Source organism: Prionailurus bengalensis, chromosome D4, assembly GCF_016509475.1.
Source record: "Prionailurus bengalensis isolate Pbe53 chromosome D4, Fcat_Pben_1.1_paternal_pri, whole genome shotgun sequence".
NCBI classification, from domain to species: Eukaryota; Metazoa; Chordata; class Mammalia; order Carnivora; family Felidae; genus Prionailurus; species Prionailurus bengalensis.
In genome coordinates, this window is record NC_057359.1 from 85,877,381 (window position 1) to 85,896,839 (window position 19,459).

Below are 19,459 nucleotides of genomic sequence, written 5' to 3' on the forward strand. Positions count from 1 at the left end.
GAAGGCACCCATTTGTCCCCAGTGATTCTGTCCCCCTCTTGTGGTTTGTCTGGCCAGGGTTCCGAGGCCTTCTGGAGGCCCTCATGTTCATTTCTCCCTGGGCCCTGCCTCCTCCCTTTCTCCGCACACAGCCCCTGGCGGGTGTTTGTTTCACATTACTAAAGTGAACTGCCCTCCTGTGAGAACATTTCACCCCATGCATGCGATTATAGTACAAACTAGACTGCAGTCCAGCTGAAGATCACTTGATGGGTTTACATCCACTCTGCCACTCTCTTGCTCGTGTTATCCGGGCAATAAGACCTACCTAACACATGCGGGAGGCTTTTGGAAGCCTACCTCTTCGGTCGCTCCCTTGCCTTCCCATCCCACTCAATAAAATAAAATCCAGTCCTTACTTGCCCTCCAGGCCGGGCTATGACCTGGCCTCCCATCTGCTTCCTTTCTTACCACCTCTCCTCCCACTGCTCTGCTCCAACCACATTGGCAACGCTGCCGTCCTCAGCCCAGCCCCTGCCTTGGTCTGTTCCTTCATATCCTTCACCCCTTCTCTCGGCTGGGAGCCTGCTGGAGTCCCACGTGAGGCCCGCAGCTCTGTCCTGGCTTTGGTGAGGACAGCCTCACCCTCTTCATCGCCTGCATGTGTGGCCGGGGCACATTCAGTCACCTGCTCGTTGTGTCATTTTTCACTTAGAAATGGAAGGTGATGGCAACCGTGCCCACTCTGAGGGTCCTGTGAGGGTGAGACGAGACCCTCAGCACGTGCCAGGTGTTAGCACGGTTCCTGGCACAAAGTCGGTAGTCAGTAAAGCTTACTGGCTGGGCCTTGGTCCTTGTCCCAGGCATAGTTGGAGTCCGGCTGCCCAGGGACTGCTCTTCTGGGCACTTTATCCCCATCAGACTCCAGGGTCTCTGCTGATCTGGATCATCTGCCCCTGCTCCCACCTGCCCTGTGCTGCCTTTTCCCTCATTTAAGACACCCACTGAAAGTACTTATAATGTCTCAGACATTATTCTAAGCAATTGACAAATATCACCTTATTTACTTCTTTTTTTAACAATTTATTTATTTAGTAATCTCTACACCCAATGTGGGGCTCGAACTCACAACCCCAAGATCAAGAGTCACATGCTCTTCTGACTGAGCCAGCGAGTTATATGTTACTTCTTATAACTACTGCGTGAGGGAGGTGCCGTCCCTGCCAGTTTTCAGATGAGCAGGGTCGGGCCCTGGGGGTGGCGGTGGCTTGGCCAGGATCACACAGCCAGCTGGTTGTGAGTCAGCCCCAGTCCATCTGAGTCCTTAACTGCTGTACTCCAGGGTCTCTCTTTTCTCAACCCTCGTGCCCTCCCCGTTCACTCCTGAGACCAGAGCCAGCCCCGCTCCTGGGTTCCAAGTGGGAGGCCCCCATGGAGCATCTCTCATTCCTACCTCCAGCCCCAGGACCCCTACTTCCACACCAGGACGAGAGGATGCCATGCACCTTTGCTACTGTGACTTCCGCGAGGGCGACAAGGTCTGAAGGTCCTCGAAGGACACAGCAGCCACTCCGTCATTTGCCTGTTCTTAACCATGTCACCAGAGTCTAGGCCCTAAAATGCCTTACCCCTTAGTCAGACCCCACTCCCAGCCCCCAAACTGGCACTGTCTCCCCCGACTGCCTCAGTGGGTCGTCTACTCCCTGGGGTGTTTTTAGAACTAGTTTGACTAAGTGTGATTGTCCCACAGGTTCTTCTAAAGATCGTTCTAGACTGTAGAATGGGAGGAGGGGGGAGGACGGAGAAGGGTCGCCACTGAGCAAAGCTGGTAATGCGGTGCCTGTGGCCAGTGGCAGCCTGGTGGTAGCCCATGGAGTCAGACTTCGTGACCTTTCCTTCACGCGATGCGTGTTCCACGTGGACATGTTTTAGGAGCGTGATTTGGAAAAGATTGCAGTCCGGATCAAGCACGTGTGCGGAAGGCCCCTGTGTTGGCACCGACTTCCTGTGGCCTAGATCCTGCAAGGGTCTCCGGGGAGGACTTGTCCCACTCCCCAGGTTCTAGAGCCTTACCTCACTGGCCCCAGACACGGTCAGGGTCGGGCCTTTCTCAGGCCACCTCAGGCATCTGACTCCCGGACCCCTACGCGCAAGGCTGGCAGCTGGTGGCTTTGCTGGCAGTGTGGCCCCAGGTAGCTTCACAGGGAGAGCTGCAAGCTGTGTTGACTCTTGGTGTCACGTAGGTAAAAGTTGTTTCTATATTGGTTAGTAATGTTTCCCCGGTTTCTTTGTAATAAACATTCTCCTTTGACTGTCAGAATGGGTGTCTAAATGAATCTCATGCTGTTAGGTTTTTCATTTAAGGCAGCTGGTCAGACTCCTTTTCGGTTCCAGGCCCACTGATGCTGACGTTGAGGTCCCTGTGGGACACTGGGGAAGGTGTGGCCAGAGGTGGCTGCATATCCTGGTCTGGAGCTCAGGAGAGAAACCGGGCTGGGCACAGATGTGCGGGGCAAGCCACGGAGGTGGATGTGGTCTTCCAGGGAGGACTGTGGACGGAGAAGAATACAGAAGACCATGGACAGATTTAGGTGGATATGGGGTGGGGGGGAAGTACCAGAAAAGAAAAAAGCAGCCAGAAAAGAAGACTGAGGCTAGGGTTGTGAGAAGCGAGAAGACAGCCGGAGAACAGAGAGCGGAGAGCATGGTGCTGAAGGGCTGGTACAGGCAGCGGGAACAGGTGGGGCTTCCTGCTGGGAAGCTGTCACCAGTAAGGGACAGAGCAGGGTCAGTGGAGCAGGGGGCTGGGAAGGAGGTGGGGAGGGAAGTGGTACTGACAGCCTGGAAAAGATGTCTTTCAGCAGGACTCTCCTTGTTATTATTATTGTTCGCGGAGAGGAAGGAGGTGAGGGTGCAGGGAAGAGAGAGGGCTGGAGGGCAAGGCTGAGCAGGGGAGGGGACGGGGTCCAGTGCCCAGGAGGAGAGCGGGTCCCCGAGAGGATAGGTTTGCTCTTCCATTGAAGCCAAGGAAGGGAGAGGACGCAAGTGAATTTGCACATTTGGTGGCAGAAAAGTTTCTTCTCACAGCTCCTGTTTTCTCCCTGATGAAGCCAGGGAGCATCCACATGACAGAAGAGAGGTCCCGGAGGAAGCTGGCAAAGGACTGTACAGGCTCATGCTCTCCTTTCACATCCAGTTGACCTCAGCAGAGAACTCAGAGCCAAGGACAGACAGGGTGCGATCAGGGCCCCAGTGCCCTTGGGAGGGGGCTGTGTGGTGGCCCAGGGACAGCCGGGTGGCTCACCCAGGATGCAAGGCCACCAGCCTCAGCCCAACCCCTTGTCTCCTTCTAGAACCAGCCCTGTCTCCTCTGGTCAATTTTAACTTAATTACACTCAGATCAGTTCCATAGCATAGACCTTTTTTAGGCATTAGTGACTGGAAGAGTTTTGTTCTATTACTTCACATTTTCCAAACCCACTTCACACAGATGGAATCTCTTGTAATCCTATAAGGCCAAACACAGAAGAAACAGTGCCAAGGAGGTTGGGCCCAGGACTTGTTTTAGTGCAGATAGAACGGTCTTATTTCTTTTGACGTCCTGATAAATCTCTCTGCCCTGAATTTGGGAGATTTCAACCCCGAGGAACACTCATACTCCATTCATTCAACAGATGAGGCTTGGCATCCGCTGTGAGCCAGACCTGTGCCCTGCATGTAACCTCCTTTGCCAGGCGTTACTTCTTTCAGTCTCTGCCACAATTCTGTGGAGTTAATTTCGGTGTCCCTGTTTCATCAGCGATGAAAACAGTACCGACAGAGGTTAACTTGCCTGAGGTCGCCTCGGAAGTAAGTGGCCGGGCGGGATTCAGGGCAAGGTCTTTTGGTTCTTAAGTCCTTAGCTCCTTCCGTTTCATCAAGGAACCCCTCAAACACAATGTTTCACTCTGTTGAGGTTTTCATTTTAAATGTTACGCGTCTCTCAGCGTGAAAGGTTCTTTAGGGAATCGTCAAAACCCTGAGAAGTGTAGTTTTTGAACCAGGGTCTTAGAAATGTTCCAATCAAATAAACTTAGGGCAGATGTATTAAGTACTTGCTTTGGTTCCTGCCTGCATGACATCAGCAAAGCGAGAGAGAAATCGTGATAGATTTTGTTAATAATTTGAGATTGCAACAGGAGCACGGTGTGGGAGGAAGTGGAGGGTGTTTGGAGCTTGCGCTGAGTCTGACAGCAATGCGACCCTGGGAAGGGGAAGGTAGATAACGTTCGCCAGCTACTTGTTATGTGCTCCGTGCCCTGCATGTCTGGATCTCACTTAGTCGTTATTTAATGAGCTTCACAGATAAATACAATATGATACCCATTTTAATATGTGAAAACTGAGCGTCTGAGAAGGTTGTCTTCTGAGATCATGCAGCTGGTGTGTGGAGGCCAGGATGTGACTGGGTCTGTCTAATTCTAAATAAGATTACAGACTCTTAATTTAACGTGTGCACATAAACACATACTTGTGCGTGCATACATACACATGTATATGTGTAAAGCTTTTGCTGTTTATTAAAGAATTCAGGAAAAAACAAAGGGGTGACTATTAACGAGAAATTGGGCAACAACCATGCCTCAGTCCTTGAAACACCTCTTTTATATCTGATTATAATCCATTGCTTTCCAGGACTGGTTCTGGGATCCACAGAGGAGGGAGGTTCTTGTTCTCACAATTAAACTTTGAAAGGGCAATGATATACATTTGCAAAATAATTAAAGTATCTGTTCTAAAGGGGAGGAGAGGTCAATGTAACTGAGGCAGGTTGAATACATATTTTTGGAACAAGGAGAATCATGGTAAACAGAGGTGAATGCTCCATCTCAAAGAGGTTCATGTCTGCTCGTGAAAAGAAATGAGTCAAGGTATTCATTCAAGAGGATGGATCCTGAGCCCCTTCCTCTTTGCTAAATGGATGTGGTGTGAATTACATGAGGTAACAGGTGAAGTGCCTTGGCCAGCCCCTGACGTGCGGGGGACTCTTGATAAATGGGTTCGTTAACGTTCGTTAACGTCCTTGTCATTACTATTCTTTGGGGTCTGCCTTGTGAGGGTGTAAAGGACTGGCAAGGTCAAAGATGGTCGTGTTTTCCCATGTGGGTGACCAGGAGGAGAATGGCGCATTTACAGAAGTGAGACAGCCGGGAGAGGAGCAGAGTGCATAGCCCCCGCTTGGTGCCTGGGTGCTTTCAAGTCCAGGCCATTGATCTTATATCCCGAGCTGTCCATTGCCTCCAGCCAGGATTCACACAGCACCTGTGGCATAGAGTTGGGTCCCGAGATGCATTTGAAGGGCACAGCACTTCAGACAGAGCTGCTCGGCCAACAGGTTTTGTCTCTGGCCATTCCCACTGCCCTCCCTGACTGCCTAGTAGACCCCTATTCCCGCTGCCAGGCAGCTGGCTCTCCCTAAAGATCTTATTAAAGTTCCAGATGTGTGGCAAAAAAAAAAATGTTGTTAATAATAGCAAGGCCTGATATGAATTTAAAGAAGGTCTTGTAACTTAGGGATAGAGAACTTTCGTCTGCCTCCTTTATTCTGTTCTTCGCCAGCGCTCCCAAGCCACAAGCTGAGAACGCTGGCCCTTGGATAATGGGTTTTCTCTGGTCTTCTTATGCACCCAAGTCATCCTGTTACAGTGTTCCTGTTAACTCCCTTGGGTAGGAACCAGCCTCACAGATGGGTAAAATTTAGATAATTTGATTATTCAAATTATAACATTAAACCTGTTGGAAAAGAGACGAGGCCCTTGAAGAAGATGTTAAAGGCAACCTCTCCTTCTATCCCCCTGTTGGTTGTACGAGATAGGGGAGGGGCTGACTTCAGGAAGGGGTGTGAGGTGGTCCCAGAATCTTCTCTGATTACAGTGGGCGGGGGCAAGGAGGTTCCCTCATGCCAGGAGTGGAGGGTATCACGTGGCCAATGAACTCTGAAATCGTTTATCCATATTTCACTTAAAAATTTTTAAGTTCACCTGGGAGGATGGGTCTTTCTAGCTAACACATTATGCCCTCTCGCAGACAGTTTACCTTCAGAAGGGACTTCTGGTCCCAGGGGAACTGGCAGAGGAGGCAGTTTGTGGTTAAGAATATTTTGGCACAGAAGTCCTGGGAAATGTGGCCAGGGTTATGGGGCAAAGTGTCCTACTTTCCATCCTCACTCCTGGGGGTCCCGGGGTGCACCTCCATCTACAGACCCAGCCCTCCTCTCCAGAGGATGGGGAGAAGACTGACCCACCCTGGTGAAGATATGGATGGCCAGGGCTTTGGCCCTTCCCCACCTTTGTGTCCATATTCCAGTTAGATGTCCCTTGTGTGTTAGAATCGCTGTTGAAATTGACTCTGTGCTTCCTAGGAACTAGCCAGCTGTGGATGGAGTAAGAAGGAGAAACATAGTCTCGCCCCCAACGTTGTGGCCTTTACCCGGAGGTTTAACCAGGTAAGCAGTACCCCTTGCCTGTGCGTGGCCGGATAGCGATCTGTTGTCCCCTTGGGCTGGGAGCCCTGCCAGGGTTCAATCCCAGGCACCTGGTCCCCGGTCCAAACCCCTCTTCCCGAACCATCCCGCCCATCAATCCTTTTGCCTGCACGGTCCTTCTTCACAGCAGGTGGAACCAAATACATCTTTTCCTGGGTTTAAATTGCTTCACTGGCTGCCAGTTCCAGCTAAGCTAAGGCTCAAGCACCTTAATTTCCCTGCAGGGTCCTGCACGGTGGGTCTGGTTTCTGTCCACCCCTCCAGTCTCCTCTCTTGTCCCTTTCCCTGCTCCGCAGGCTTCAGCCATCCATCCTGGTCTCCTTCTCTTCCCTGATGCCCCCTCTCTGCCCCATCAGGCCCCAGATGTGCTGTCCTCTCAGTTCAGAATTCTTCCTCTCTGTTTAGCCCCCAGTCTGATCTTAGTCGGAGTGTCACTTCTGTGGGGAGCTCTCTGTGAACCCCTCGCCCGTGCGAGGTCTTGCTGTCAGACATTCTCTCACTGCCCCCTGTGCTTCTTTTTCCATCTGGTCCTTTGCTCATCTGTCCTCGCTTTGTGCAGCGCCTTCGCCTCCGTCTTCCTTGCCGGTCTGTGGGCTCCGTGAAGGCAGGAGCCATATCCATCTTGTTCACCAGTGCACCTCCCGCCACCTGGCCTAATGTCAGGCATATGATAGACCCTCAGTACATACATGTGGAGTGGATGAATGAGGTGCTCGGAACTTTGAGTGCCCGATGCCCTGGTCACCGGCCCCATACATACTACTGCAAACTGACTCGGTCCAACCAGCACCTTTGCGCCAGTATGAAGATCTGCACCCCCACTTAAGGGAACGATGATGAAGACTTGGACCAGCTGAGGGCAGTGGGCTTCTGGCTTCTCAGCCAGATCTACCAGAATGAGATCTCTGGTAGAAAGCACCCTCTAAGACCTCCCTTGGATGGACCAAACCCCCAAATGGTGCTGTTGACAGTTTTTCTTCCTTCTTGTTTTTCTGGTTTCAAATGAGGACAGTGGTTTAGAAATTGCATAGTGTGTGTGACTGGGCCTCGGGGTGATGGGCCTGGGTTTCCTTTGGGCCTTCCCACTCAGAAATGCTGGGCCCTGTGCATCACCGCCGCCCAGCCCTCCCCAGGCTTCCCCAGCCTCGGCTACCACCGGAGGATGGGGAGAGCCTCCGAGAGGCACCAGCTTTTCGTCTGGAGATCAAGACTGAAGTTTGCATTATTGTTGTTATACTAGGAACTAAGAAGGACCTAGGCATCTGCAGTGGGGCTGTATGCACTGTTTGTTTTGAACAGAGAAGTTCTGAAGGCTTTTGTTTTCTTGCTCTCTCTTTTCAAAATCTTTTCCTTTTCAACTGAGCTTAGGCTTTAAAAAATAAAACAGATGTGCACACACTGTCAGAGGATTCATAGTTTCCTTCACAAAACTATTTGACTGGAAGCCAGCTCAGTCCCACCTCTGGCCAGCCACAGTGCTCCCGGAGGAGGGCCGCTGGGGGCTCTGATGTAATCTGCTTTGCACGCGGAGGCCAGGTCAGCCTGGCAGAGGGTGGTGCGGCTCGTTCTGCGAACAGTTGCATCGTGTCCAGATCAGACCAAGCGGGTGAAGCGAGCCAGAAGCGAAGTCGCATTTTCCCAAACGGGACGCTCTGAGAAATGGTCTTGCTGCCAGCCTGTCAGCTACTCAGAGCGAGCAGCTCCTGGACACAGCCATTTGGCTTCAAAACTGGCCAACAGCCAGGCCCGGTCAGCCACTGGGGCTGCTTTCTCTGAGATGAACCGATTGGCATCCCTTCCTGGCAGACTTTATATGTGAGAACAAGGCTCCCCATCAGACTCCAGATAAAGGAAAGCAGGTCAGTTGCCTTTGTGAGCCTCAGTTTCCTTATCTGTAAATGAGAATAACAGTATGACTCACCTTGCACAGTTGCTGTGGAGATTAAATGAAATGGCACACGAAGAGCTCTTAGCACGGTGTCTGGCATGTAGTAAGCGTCCAAATGTTTTCGGGGAAAGTAAGAGAGAACAGGAAGATCAGCTGATTGGAAGGAGGTTGACCGCAGATATGGGGCTTCTTGTGGCCAAACCAGAAACCCAGTGGCCAGACCCTGTGGGCTTGCCTGCTTTCTCTGTGGGACCTGAGTCCCTTGGAATTTGTTCCTAGAGCTCATGGAGGGATGGCAGCACCCAGCTGAGTTCACTGAGCTGTCTGCTCTGGGCCAGGCTCCTATCTCAGCCCCAAGGAGTTCACCACAGACCACAGAAGTGCTCCACCTTTTTTGAATCATGTGTTCTTTTGAGAATTTGAAAAATATATATGCATATGTGAACCCATTTCCAGATAAATGCAGAGATGTATACATTTGCATTTAATTTTAGTGAGTTCAGTGCTTGCCCCCTCAAAATGTGTGCATGAACACTTTCGGGGTCTGTGAGCAACAGCCTAAGAAACTGTGGTCACAGAGAATCAAACCCCTACGGGTTTGCATCCTAGCCCTACAACCTACTAGCTTTCCCATCTTGGGTTGTCTTTTGACCTTTCACCTTCCTTATTTATAAAGTGGAAAGAATCATTTCAAGTGGTTTTGAAGATTAAATGAGAATTGTGGATGTAAAGGGTTTGGCCCAGTACTTGACACATAGTAAACAATTAGCATTAGCTGTAAAAAGGGTGTAGAGTAGTGGGAGCTCTGAACTGAAGGACAGTGAGGCCTGGGACTGGTTGCTGGCAGCAGAGCTGGAATTGTGTCCTGAAGATGCTGAAGAATTAGGGAAAGATGAGGAGGGAATTGGGAGAACTTGGTTCTGGTCTAGATTCTACTGCTAACCTGTTTCAGGCCTCGGGCAAGTCACTTCCTATCTCTGGGTCTCAGGATCCTTATTGGGCAGGGCCAAAGGTTCCTGGTTCCAGGAAGCTGGGTCCCTTCTCTGGCAGCTTCCTCCTCTGTGGCTGCAAGATGGCTGCCAACAGATTCTGGCTCACATCCTGTTGTGAGGGCAACCCCCAGCAGAAAAATCTTGCCTCCTTTTAAGTAGCTCTGTCATCTGATGTTTAGCTGCTTTGGCTTGTGTCGCATCCTGTTCATCCTGATCAGTCACTCTGACCAGGAAGACATGAGGCTCTGGTTGGCCAGGTCTTAGAAATAAGCCTGCCCATGGAGCTAGGGGCAGGGGGCCTAGGCCACATGAGCTGAGAATGGAGAAGTGATAGTTCCTCAAGAAACTAAGATGTCAGCCAATTAGGAATAGAGGGGAACTTCCTCAACTTGATAAAGGACACTTACAAAAACCCTGCAGCCAACATCATACTTAATGGTAAAACATTGGATGATTTCCCCCTAAGATTGGCTAAGATGTGCTCTTTCAATACTTCCATTCAGTCGTATTGGAAGTCCTGATTAGTGCAATAAGAAAAAAAAAAAGATATGACGATATACAGATTGAAAAGGAAGAAATGAAACTGACTTTACTCACATATGACATGATTGTGTATATAGAAATTCTCGGGGCGCCTGGGTGGCGCAGTCGGTTGAGTCCGACTTCAGCCAGGTCACGATCTTGTGGTCTGTGAGTTCGAGCCCCGCATCGGGCTCTGGGCTGATGGCTCAGAGCCTGGAGCCTGTTTCCGATTCTGTGTCTCCCTCTTTCTCTGCCCCTCCCCCGTTCATGCTGTGTCTCTCTCTGTCCCAAAAATAAAAATAAACGTTGAAAAAAAAATTTTTTTAAAAGAAATTCTCAAAGAAATCTGTAAAAAAATTTACTGTAACTAGTAAGTGAATATAGCAAGGCTGCAGAACACAAGATCAATATGCAAAAGCTGTCCTATAGATAAGCAGTAAAGAATTAGAATTTGAAATAGAAAACCCCTACGCCACTTACAATACACACACACACACACACACACACACACACACACACACACACACTGCTTAGGTATAAATCTAACAAAGTACATAAACGTTCTGTATGTGGAAAGCTGCAAAACGCTGATGAAAGAAATCACAGTATATTGAAACAGATAAATATTCCATCTTCATGGTCTGGAAGACTCCCAACTTGGTCTATAGAGTGAAGCAAATCCCAATCAAAATCCTATCAAGCTATTTTGTAGGTCAAAAAAACGGATTCTAAAATATATATGGGAAGATTAAAGACAGAATAACCAGCGCAATGCTGAAAAAGAGCAAAGTTGGAGGCCTCGCTCTACCTGATTTCAGGACTAACTGTAAAGCTACAGTAATCAAGACAGCATGGTCCTGACAAAAGAAAAGACACCTAGTAATGGAACAGAACAGACGTATAGTCATCTGATCTTTGACAGATGCATGAGCCCTCAATGGAGGAAGGGTAATCTCTTCAACAAAATGGTACTGGAACAATTGGAACATTTTTTTAATGTATGTAAAATAATGGACCTAGACACAGACTGTATAGATCTTTCATAAAAATTAACTCAAAATAGGGTGCCTGGGTGGCTCAGTCAGTTGAGGGTCTCATTCTTGATTTCAGCTCAGGTCATGATCTCATAGTTGTGAAATTGAGTCCCGTGTCAGGCTTCACGCTGAGCATGGAGACTGCTGAAGATTCATTCTCTGTCTTTCTCTCTCTCTGTCTCTCTCTCTCTGTCTCTCTCTCTCCCTCTCCCCCTCTCTCCCTCCCCCTCCCCACCTCTGCCCCTCTTCCCTGCTCACACACTCTCTCTCTCTAAAAAAACAAAAAACAAAAAACAAAAAACAAAACTCAAAATGGAGCATAAACCTAAATGTGAAAGACAAAACTATAAAACTTTTAGGAGAAAACATAGAAGAAAATCTATATGACCTTTGGTGATGAGTTATTAAATGTAACACCAAAAGTACAATCCATGAAAGAAAAAACTGATTAAGTTGGGCTTCATTAAAATTAGAAATTTCTGCTCTGTGAAAGACACTGGTAAGATAATTAAAAAACAAAGCACAGCCTGGGGAAATACTCACAAAACACATATCTGGTAAAAGAATTGTATCCAAAATATACTCTTAAAACTCAACATTAAGAAAACAACCCAATTAAGAAATGGGCAGAAGATCTGGACACCCCACCAAAGAAGTACAGATAGCAAACAAACATATAAAAAGATGCTCAACGTCATTTGTCACTGGGGCAATGCAAGAACACTATGCACCTTTTAGAAGAGCTAGAATAAAACAGTGACAATACCAGTTGCTGGCAAGTATCCGGAGCGGTACAAACTCTCATTCATTGCTGGTGGAAATGCAAAACGGTACAGTTCAGCAATTACACTCCTAGATAATTATCCAGCTTCTTTGAAATCTTCTGTATACACATACACACAAATATCTTTATAGCAGCTTTATTCATCATTGTCAATAACTGAAAAGAACTAAGATATCCTTCAATAGGTGAATGGATAGACCAACTGGTAAATCCATACAATGGAAGAGTATTCACCAAAAAAAATAAATAAATAAAGGAATCAGCCCTCAAGCCATATAAAGACATGGATGAATCTTAAATGCATATTACTAAGTGAAAGAAACCAGTCTGACATATGTATGATTACTTCCACCTCCCTGCTCCCAGCTTTTTAAAAACATTCTGGGAAATGTAAAAACGTTTTTCAAAAAGGTAAAACTAAGGATGATAAACAGATTGATCAGTGGGTTGCCAGAGGTTTGAGACGGGGAGAGCATTGAGTAGGTGAAGCACAGAGGACTTTTTAGGGTGGTGAAACTATTCTCTGTGATGCTGTATGATACATAGTGTCATTTGGACACACGACACTGTGCATTTGTGGAAACTCCTAGAACTTTCCATCACCAAGAGTAAACTTTAGTGTATTGCAAATTTGAAAAATTGATTGTGGAAATTAATGAAATCTAGAATGGAATACGTAACATAAAATCTAACCACATTATAAATGTATGAAACAACATCACTGAGGAGGGTGAGGTGAAAGGTGCTGAATTAAGTAACTTTGGAAATGAGGGGAGCCTGTAACACTGAAGACGAAAGGAACTGTATATGAGCTCTATACTCTAGTTAATATAGCTGCTTCCCAAGTGCATTGGGTAACAATTCTGAAGCTCTTTTACATGAATACTGGAATTGAACAATTAAGGAAATGGATGGCAGATGGTAGGACCCAGGTTTTTCACTGTTGGGAGTGGAAAGTTACAGATGAGCAAGGGGGAGACATCAATATAAACTCACTTATTTGAATATAGATACAGATGGTTGCATATAGAAATATTTATAGATATGTATATGTACATGTTAGTATACACGCACACACACACACACACACACACACACGTATGCATGTATTCGCTTGCTCTCCCCGCTGAGAGAACCTAGAAACATTGATGCCCAGTAGCAACAAGTACACCCAGCACCCAGATCTTGTTTTCTCATACCATTCTCTAACAAAAGGAACCAGGGCTCCTTGGAGAAATGGCTGGTTTAATCCTGGGGCAATAGCATCTCGATGAGCCTATAGCATCATGTAGTTCCAGAAAATAAGGAAGTGCTCAAACCAACCAACCAGCCAACCAACTAAAACAATGCTGGGTAGGTCAAAGGAACATAGGAGCCAACTGAAAGAGCTTTCAATGACCAAAGCTGGAATAATTTGAGCAAGAAAATAAATAACATAGTATTGGGTTATAATCCCAAGTGTTAAGTAGGTATCCATGAGTCTTTTCTGATATAAATAAATGATTGCATAAATAAATGGGGAAGAATAGGCAAATTTCCTGTGCAGAATAATTCCAATAGCTCACTTCCTTCTATAGTGACTTCTTTCCAGAGTCTGAGGTGATACTATTATTTATGTAAAAGTTTCCTATTAATGGCCATTTCTTTTCTATTCTTTTACTTTATGAACAGTACTTTGGTGAATCCTTTTACATTAGTTCCTCTAAATTTCTGTGTTTTCATAAAACAAAAATTCTAGGGAGAATAGAAGTTTAACATCTTTCAAGTTATATTTAAGTTGCTCTTCAAAATGGTCCTATAAATTTATACTCCCCCAAACAGTGTAAAATAGTACCAGTTTCTCTACATTCTTGGTACAGTACATGACCCACAAGGGGTTAATGTATTTTCCTTAATACACAAAGAACTTTACTAAATCAGTAGTAAGAGGACAGCTGTCCCAGTAGAAAGATGGGTAAGGATCCGAGCAGGTAATTCACAGGGCAGATAGTACAAATGGCCTATAAATATTTGTAACAAAAAACTGAAAAAAAAAAGTACAAAAGATATGTTAATTGAATAGTAGTGGAAGAAATGCAAAATAGAAACAATGAGATATTATTTTGCCTGTTCGGTTAGTAAAAAAAAAAAAAAATTGCAGTAACCTCTTTGTGCAGGGGGCTGTGGATCAGCTCAGACTTGTTGATGGATAAACAAATAGACCTTTGGGAGGCCAAGTTTTTATATGTGCTTTTGAAAAAAGGTACACATACTTTTATTCACTCCACCTTACTAGAATTGACCCTAAGGCCATAATTAAAAATGTATAAAGATTTATGTGTAAATATGCTTACCACAGCATTGTTCAGTACAACAAAATAATTAGAAGTAGCCTACCCAACAATAGGAGGTGACTTAATGATGATATTTCCCTAAGGTGGAATATTATTCAGGTGGGATAATATATACCAATTTAACTGAAAAAGGCAGATGTATGGAAAAGAGAGAAGGACACAAACCACGATGTCCGTCATCATGGTCTGTGTATGAGAATGAGGTCGCGAATGATTTCTGCCTTTTGTGCCTATCTCTGTGTCCTTTGTTTTCTGCCTTAAACTTCTCTTCAATTTTGTAGGTAGAGAAGAGAATAAAAAATGTTTGAAACTTTCTTGATTCTACTTTTGTAATGTCTTTCCTACCTGCCCCTTCTCTCCCGTCTCCTTCAACGTGGGCCTAGCGCAAGCCTCCTGCCTGTCACTTAGACCATTGCATCAGGTTCCTGATGGGTGTCCCCACCCCGACAGAAGACTCTCTTCCTTCTTGGCTTGGAAACCTATGGAAGTCTCCCCATGTAGAATAGCACCTAAGGTCCTTCTTGTCATCTTGTTGCTCCAGACCCCCACATTCTGGCCTTCGATGCCCTTTCCAGCGTTAATTTCCCCCATCTACCTTGACCCCACAGAACACCCACAACACCAGGCCAGTCGGTCCGCTCAGCTCTCCCTGGTCATGGTGCATACAGCCATACCTTAATCCTGTCTCTACCTGTTTGAAGTCTGCCCATCTTTCAAGCCCTGCCTCTTCCAGCAAGCCTTCCCCTATCATTACCTCCCCCACGTTCTAGTCCACTTAGGTTGAACTTCTTCCGTGTCCATGATCGCCAGGTGATTTGGGGAGGGTCCTGCCTCTTCCTTTGGTCCCTTCCATACCAGGCAAGGGCTGACAGGGTCTGGACTCACAGTGTCAAGTCTGCACACAGTACAGGCTTCATGAAAATCTGTTGAACTGAACTGACTCAGAGTTGCTTCCACTTACCGCGTGCTGCAGATCAGAGTCAACTCTGCCATGTTCCATAATTATGCCTTAAATCCGTGTGATTTTGGGGCATGCAGGAATCTATTAAATTATACCTATAAACTATCACACTTGAGGTTATGCGGCATAAAAATGTGCGTATATTAAAATATAAGGTTTATGGGCATGTCACTTGGTGTTCAGAAAGTCTTTCTTCCATAACTGGCTAGTAAAACTTTGGAGTCTGAACTTAATTTTAGGCAATTCCTTGGAAAAAATGATTCTATGGAAAACTGGGCATGTCCTGGAGGCAACCACAGATAATTACGCAGAAAAAAACTTTTCTATAATATTCCTGCTTAACATAAAAAGCAAATTTTTTATTCTTGGTTACTCTTCTCTTGTTTTCGCATTGAAAAGTGACTCCTTCAGGGAAAAGAGTAAATTTGGTTGCAGCAGTAAATGTGCCTTGTTAAGTCTGGAATATCCCCGTTTTTCTTTGTAAAATTTAGAGGTTTTACATGCCTCGCATTCCTTTCAACTCCACACAACCAACCCGGTACCCTGCTCAGCCCTCTCTCTTTCTCTTGGTCATGCTGTCAGTCCACCCCTGCTGACACACCCTATGTGTCACACAGCACTGTTGTTACAGTAGTGGGACACTTCCTAGAAGTTCTTGGCACGAAGCCCCTTTTGTGTTGCCCTGAGGTGTCACGTGAGTCAACGATACCCTGGTAGAGAATTTGCTTGTTCCCAGAAAGATTCAAGGGGCTTGGGGATGTTGATTTCTGTGAGAGGTCAGGCATGAACAGTGTTCTGAGCCCAAAGTGCCACTGTGTCCTTCTGGCATGTGTAGTCTTCAGAAAAACCTGTCTCTTCCCCTGCATTGCTTTATGGAACTTTGAAAGATGCTTTTGTATCATTTAACTTACTGGGCGAACCCTCTCCTAGAAAATTAAATTTCTTACAGTTGTGCAAATACTGGTGAATCCTTCTCGTCTTGGGTCTGCCTGGGGATATAGATCTCATGGGTGGTACTGCCCATGTACATATCTCTTAGTCTGGCCACTGGTCCTTCCATCCATCCAACCATCCATCCGTGGTCTTCCCACAACTGGGGTCCTTCTGAGCAGAAATCTGTCTGGTGCATCTCAGAATTCCCTGCAGTGGCTTCAGAGAGATTACTATGTCATGGAGGCCCAGTAACTCCCCTGGACGATGAGGAAAGTACTTGTCTCTCTTAGCACCAGTGTGCATGTTGGAGAGGAGGTGCTGAAGGAGGGAGCCATTTGTAGGCTAGATGTTGTACGTAAAGGGACCCTCAACCACATGCACCCCCAGGCTGGAAGGCTGTGCTCTTCCAGTTTCCCGACCTCTGGGAAATCCCCGTTTATGGTGGGCGAGGGCAACGTGGGTGGTCCGGCATTTAACCCCTGTATTTGACTTTACAGGTCAGTTTTTGGGTTGTACGAGAAATTCTAACAGCACAGACTTTAAAAATAAGGGCAGAAATCCTGAGCCATTTTGTGAAAATAGCCAAGGTAAGATGTTTTATATTTTTTTCCTTCCTTCCTTCCTTCCTTCCTTCCTTCCTTCCTTCCTTCCTTCCTTCCCTCCCTCCCTCCCTCCCTCCCTCCCCTTCCTTCCTTCCTTCCTTCCTTCCTTCCTTCCTTCCTTCCTTCCTTCCTTTTTGTTTCAGAGTGTGTTTCCTCAGTACTTTGGGAGCTGCTTTGCTCTGGGCCTGCTGGGCAGGGTTCAAACAGAAGGCTGTGACCTGACCTCTCCAGGCTGTAAGATGGGCCTAGGTGCCCACTCAGCCTCCCTGCCCCCGTGCACACATCACACTGTGGCCTGCTACCCGTTACCATGGCAGTCAGCTATTCTCTTTAGCTGGCCATTCTGCGGGGCCCTAGGGGCTCCCTCTGGGGTCCCTCCATCCTCTGTTTCAGATTTAGCCCTTCCTGGGGGGGTGACGGGTTATGTGATACCATCACACCCTGCACAGTTTTGTCCCCAGTCAGCAGAGCTCATTCCACTGCATCCTGAGTTTAAGGCCTGGGCCCCGTGACCCTGCTGGCTCTCACCCCCACCTCTGCCCCTGCCCCAATAGGTTCTGTCCTTGTGGGATGTTGAGCGCCGGGCTTACGTCTGCACCCCGCCTTTCCCCTCCTCTTCCCTGACGCCTGTCAGCCCAGGCAATGACAGCATGGGCTTCCCCAGACCACTGTCATCACTTCCACGGCCCTGCCAGCTCCTCGCCGTACGCAGCTGCTGACCGTCAGGCTTACCCACGTCTGGGCGGCGCACTGCTGTGCTGTCTGGTTCGCTGCGGGGTGTGTGTGCGTGTTGCGTCCCCACCCAGTCCCCGCGCCAGCTGGCCTTTACTGATTGCCCTTCACGAGCCAGGCACCTCAGCAGCCACCTTCCTGAAATGGTCACGTTTGAGGTTCACTTTGTTAGAAGGCCACTTCCAGAGCGGGGAGGAGGGGTGTAGGGAGGTGGGCGTCCATGCCCGGGGCCCTGCAGCCAGTGAGCTGGGGCGTGTCTCTGCTTTCAGGGGAGCAGCTCTCCTACCCCTCGTGGGAAGGGCAAGGGCATCGATCTATAAGTATGCCCGGGGCAGCAGACACTAGCACGCCCTGTGTGTTCTGAAGAATTTGGAACCGTGCTGGGCTTTGCGATGCTTGCTGCTGGCAGTGAGCTTACGCTGGGCCACCGGAGAAAGCGGATGAAGTTCCAGCCCACCTGGTGCTTTCAAGAAACAAGCTGACGGCGCCCAGACTATCCCTCCTTAACCTCTGCCGTCTTCCAGCGGTGGCTCGTCATCCTGGCCTTGTGCCCTGGCTGTGTTCTTGCGTAGGCTCCCCTTCCTCTGGACCTTGCCATCCCATCTACAAAATGAAAGGGGTGGATTAGGTGATCTCCCAGAGGGCCTTCAGCTCTAAAAGAAACTGTGTGACAGGCATGGCAATTCAGATATGTAGGATGAAATTCACTTCTCTCAGAGAACCTATTAATACACACAGGGAACAATTAGAGATTGTTACAAGATGTATGAAATGAAGTATTAACTTGTGTGGTAAGGGAGAAATCTCAGTAGGGACAGGGCCGTGAGGACCAGGCATAAGGGCTTCTCATTTATTTGTTCATTCCATAGGCCCTACTGTGTGCTGTACGACGTACTAGGGATACGATAGCAGAGACGGGTAGAAGCAAGGGTCCACATGGTCCAGTGTGCTAAGGAGGTGTGCACACTGCTCGGGAACACACAGGCGGGTTCCCCAGCCTTCCTAGAGCTCTCACCCCGGTGCCGGGCACTGGTCTGGCATGTTGTATGCACCATCCTGTGTAGGGTGGGTGCCATGGTTACCTTCCTTGTTAAGTATGAGGCTCAGGTGACTCGCTGCAGGACACACAAGTGGTGGGAGCTGGGATTGGAACCAGATCTCTTGGTTTCCTCAAACCCGCTCACTAGCCCAGGCTGCACCGGCTCCCGAGGATGAGACGCGGAGCCCCAGTCCTGTTAGGTTTCCCTCCGCGCCGAGGGAAACCGAGAACGGAGCAGTTACATCTCTGTGTACTTACTCCCGGTTGTGTCCCCTTCTCTTGTCTTCCATGGTAAGGAACTTGTGTGAGACTGAATTGAATCCAAATGTTCTCCCTAACTTGGGGTCTGGTTCAAAGGAGCACAGTCAAGTGACCGAGAAGCCAGAGCTCCGTCTCCCTAGCTGAGCAGGACCGTGCAGATCGGTAACACCTTCCCTCAGCCCCTCTCCTGCCTGGTGTAAGGTAGTTGCAGAGGACCCACGTGGGTATTGTTGGCACAGCCGAGGCCTCAGTATACAAAAGCCTGCTGGGACAGTTCCAATTCGTCTAAAAAAAGGACGTAAATGACATTATCAAGCCTTCTCCCGAGCCATGTTTCTTCCAGCAACCAGACTAGTCAGCTTGTAAAATTTTGTGTTTTAGATGCAGACTCACCTTTTGACAGTTTGAAGAAAAAAAAAGCATATGGTTTCTATGAACTCCCTAGAACTATATTTTCGACATGAGATATTTTTAAGTATAATTGAATTTCATAAATATGACAACATTTGGTAACACTTGAGCATGTTTTTGTTCTGTTGTTTATAGCAGCAAAATAATCTATTCCATATCTTTTTTCAGAAACTTCTAGAACTCAACAACCTTCATTCTCTCATGTCTGTGGTATCAGCATTGCAAAGTGCACCCATCTTCAGGCTGACAAAAACCTGGGCTGTAAGTTAATTCTTTTGATTTTTGGCTCTCATTTCACTGGGTTGAAGCTCTTCATTCCTTGAGCCTCCAAAGGCTTTCTCTGACTGCCTGCCCTTTGCCCACGAGAGAGGCATCTTCTGTCCTTCAGGGACTTCAGCCCCATTTCGGGACAAGGAAGAAGTGAGGATGCCAACCTGGCTGGGGCCGGAAGCGCCCTCGAGTGGA

The 19,459-nt window shown here is 47.6% G+C and overlaps 1 protein-coding gene across 10 annotated transcripts in view; it reads left to right on the plus strand.

The window, feature by feature from the left end:
* RALGPS1 (Ral GEF with PH domain and SH3 binding motif 1) overlaps window positions 1-19,459 on the plus strand; it is a 275,337-nt gene that overhangs the window by 90,125 nt on the left and 165,753 nt on the right. For all 10 annotated transcript variants that reach the window (XM_043566967.1, XM_043566958.1, XM_043566963.1 and 7 more), the window contains 3 exons: window positions 6,380-6,463; window positions 16,447-16,536; window positions 19,163-19,255. In XM_043566967.1, the coding sequence (XP_043422902.1) occupies window positions 6,380-6,463; window positions 16,447-16,536; window positions 19,163-19,255 (267 nt within the window). The remainder of the gene's footprint in view (window positions 1-6,379; window positions 6,464-16,446; window positions 16,537-19,162; window positions 19,256-19,459) is intronic.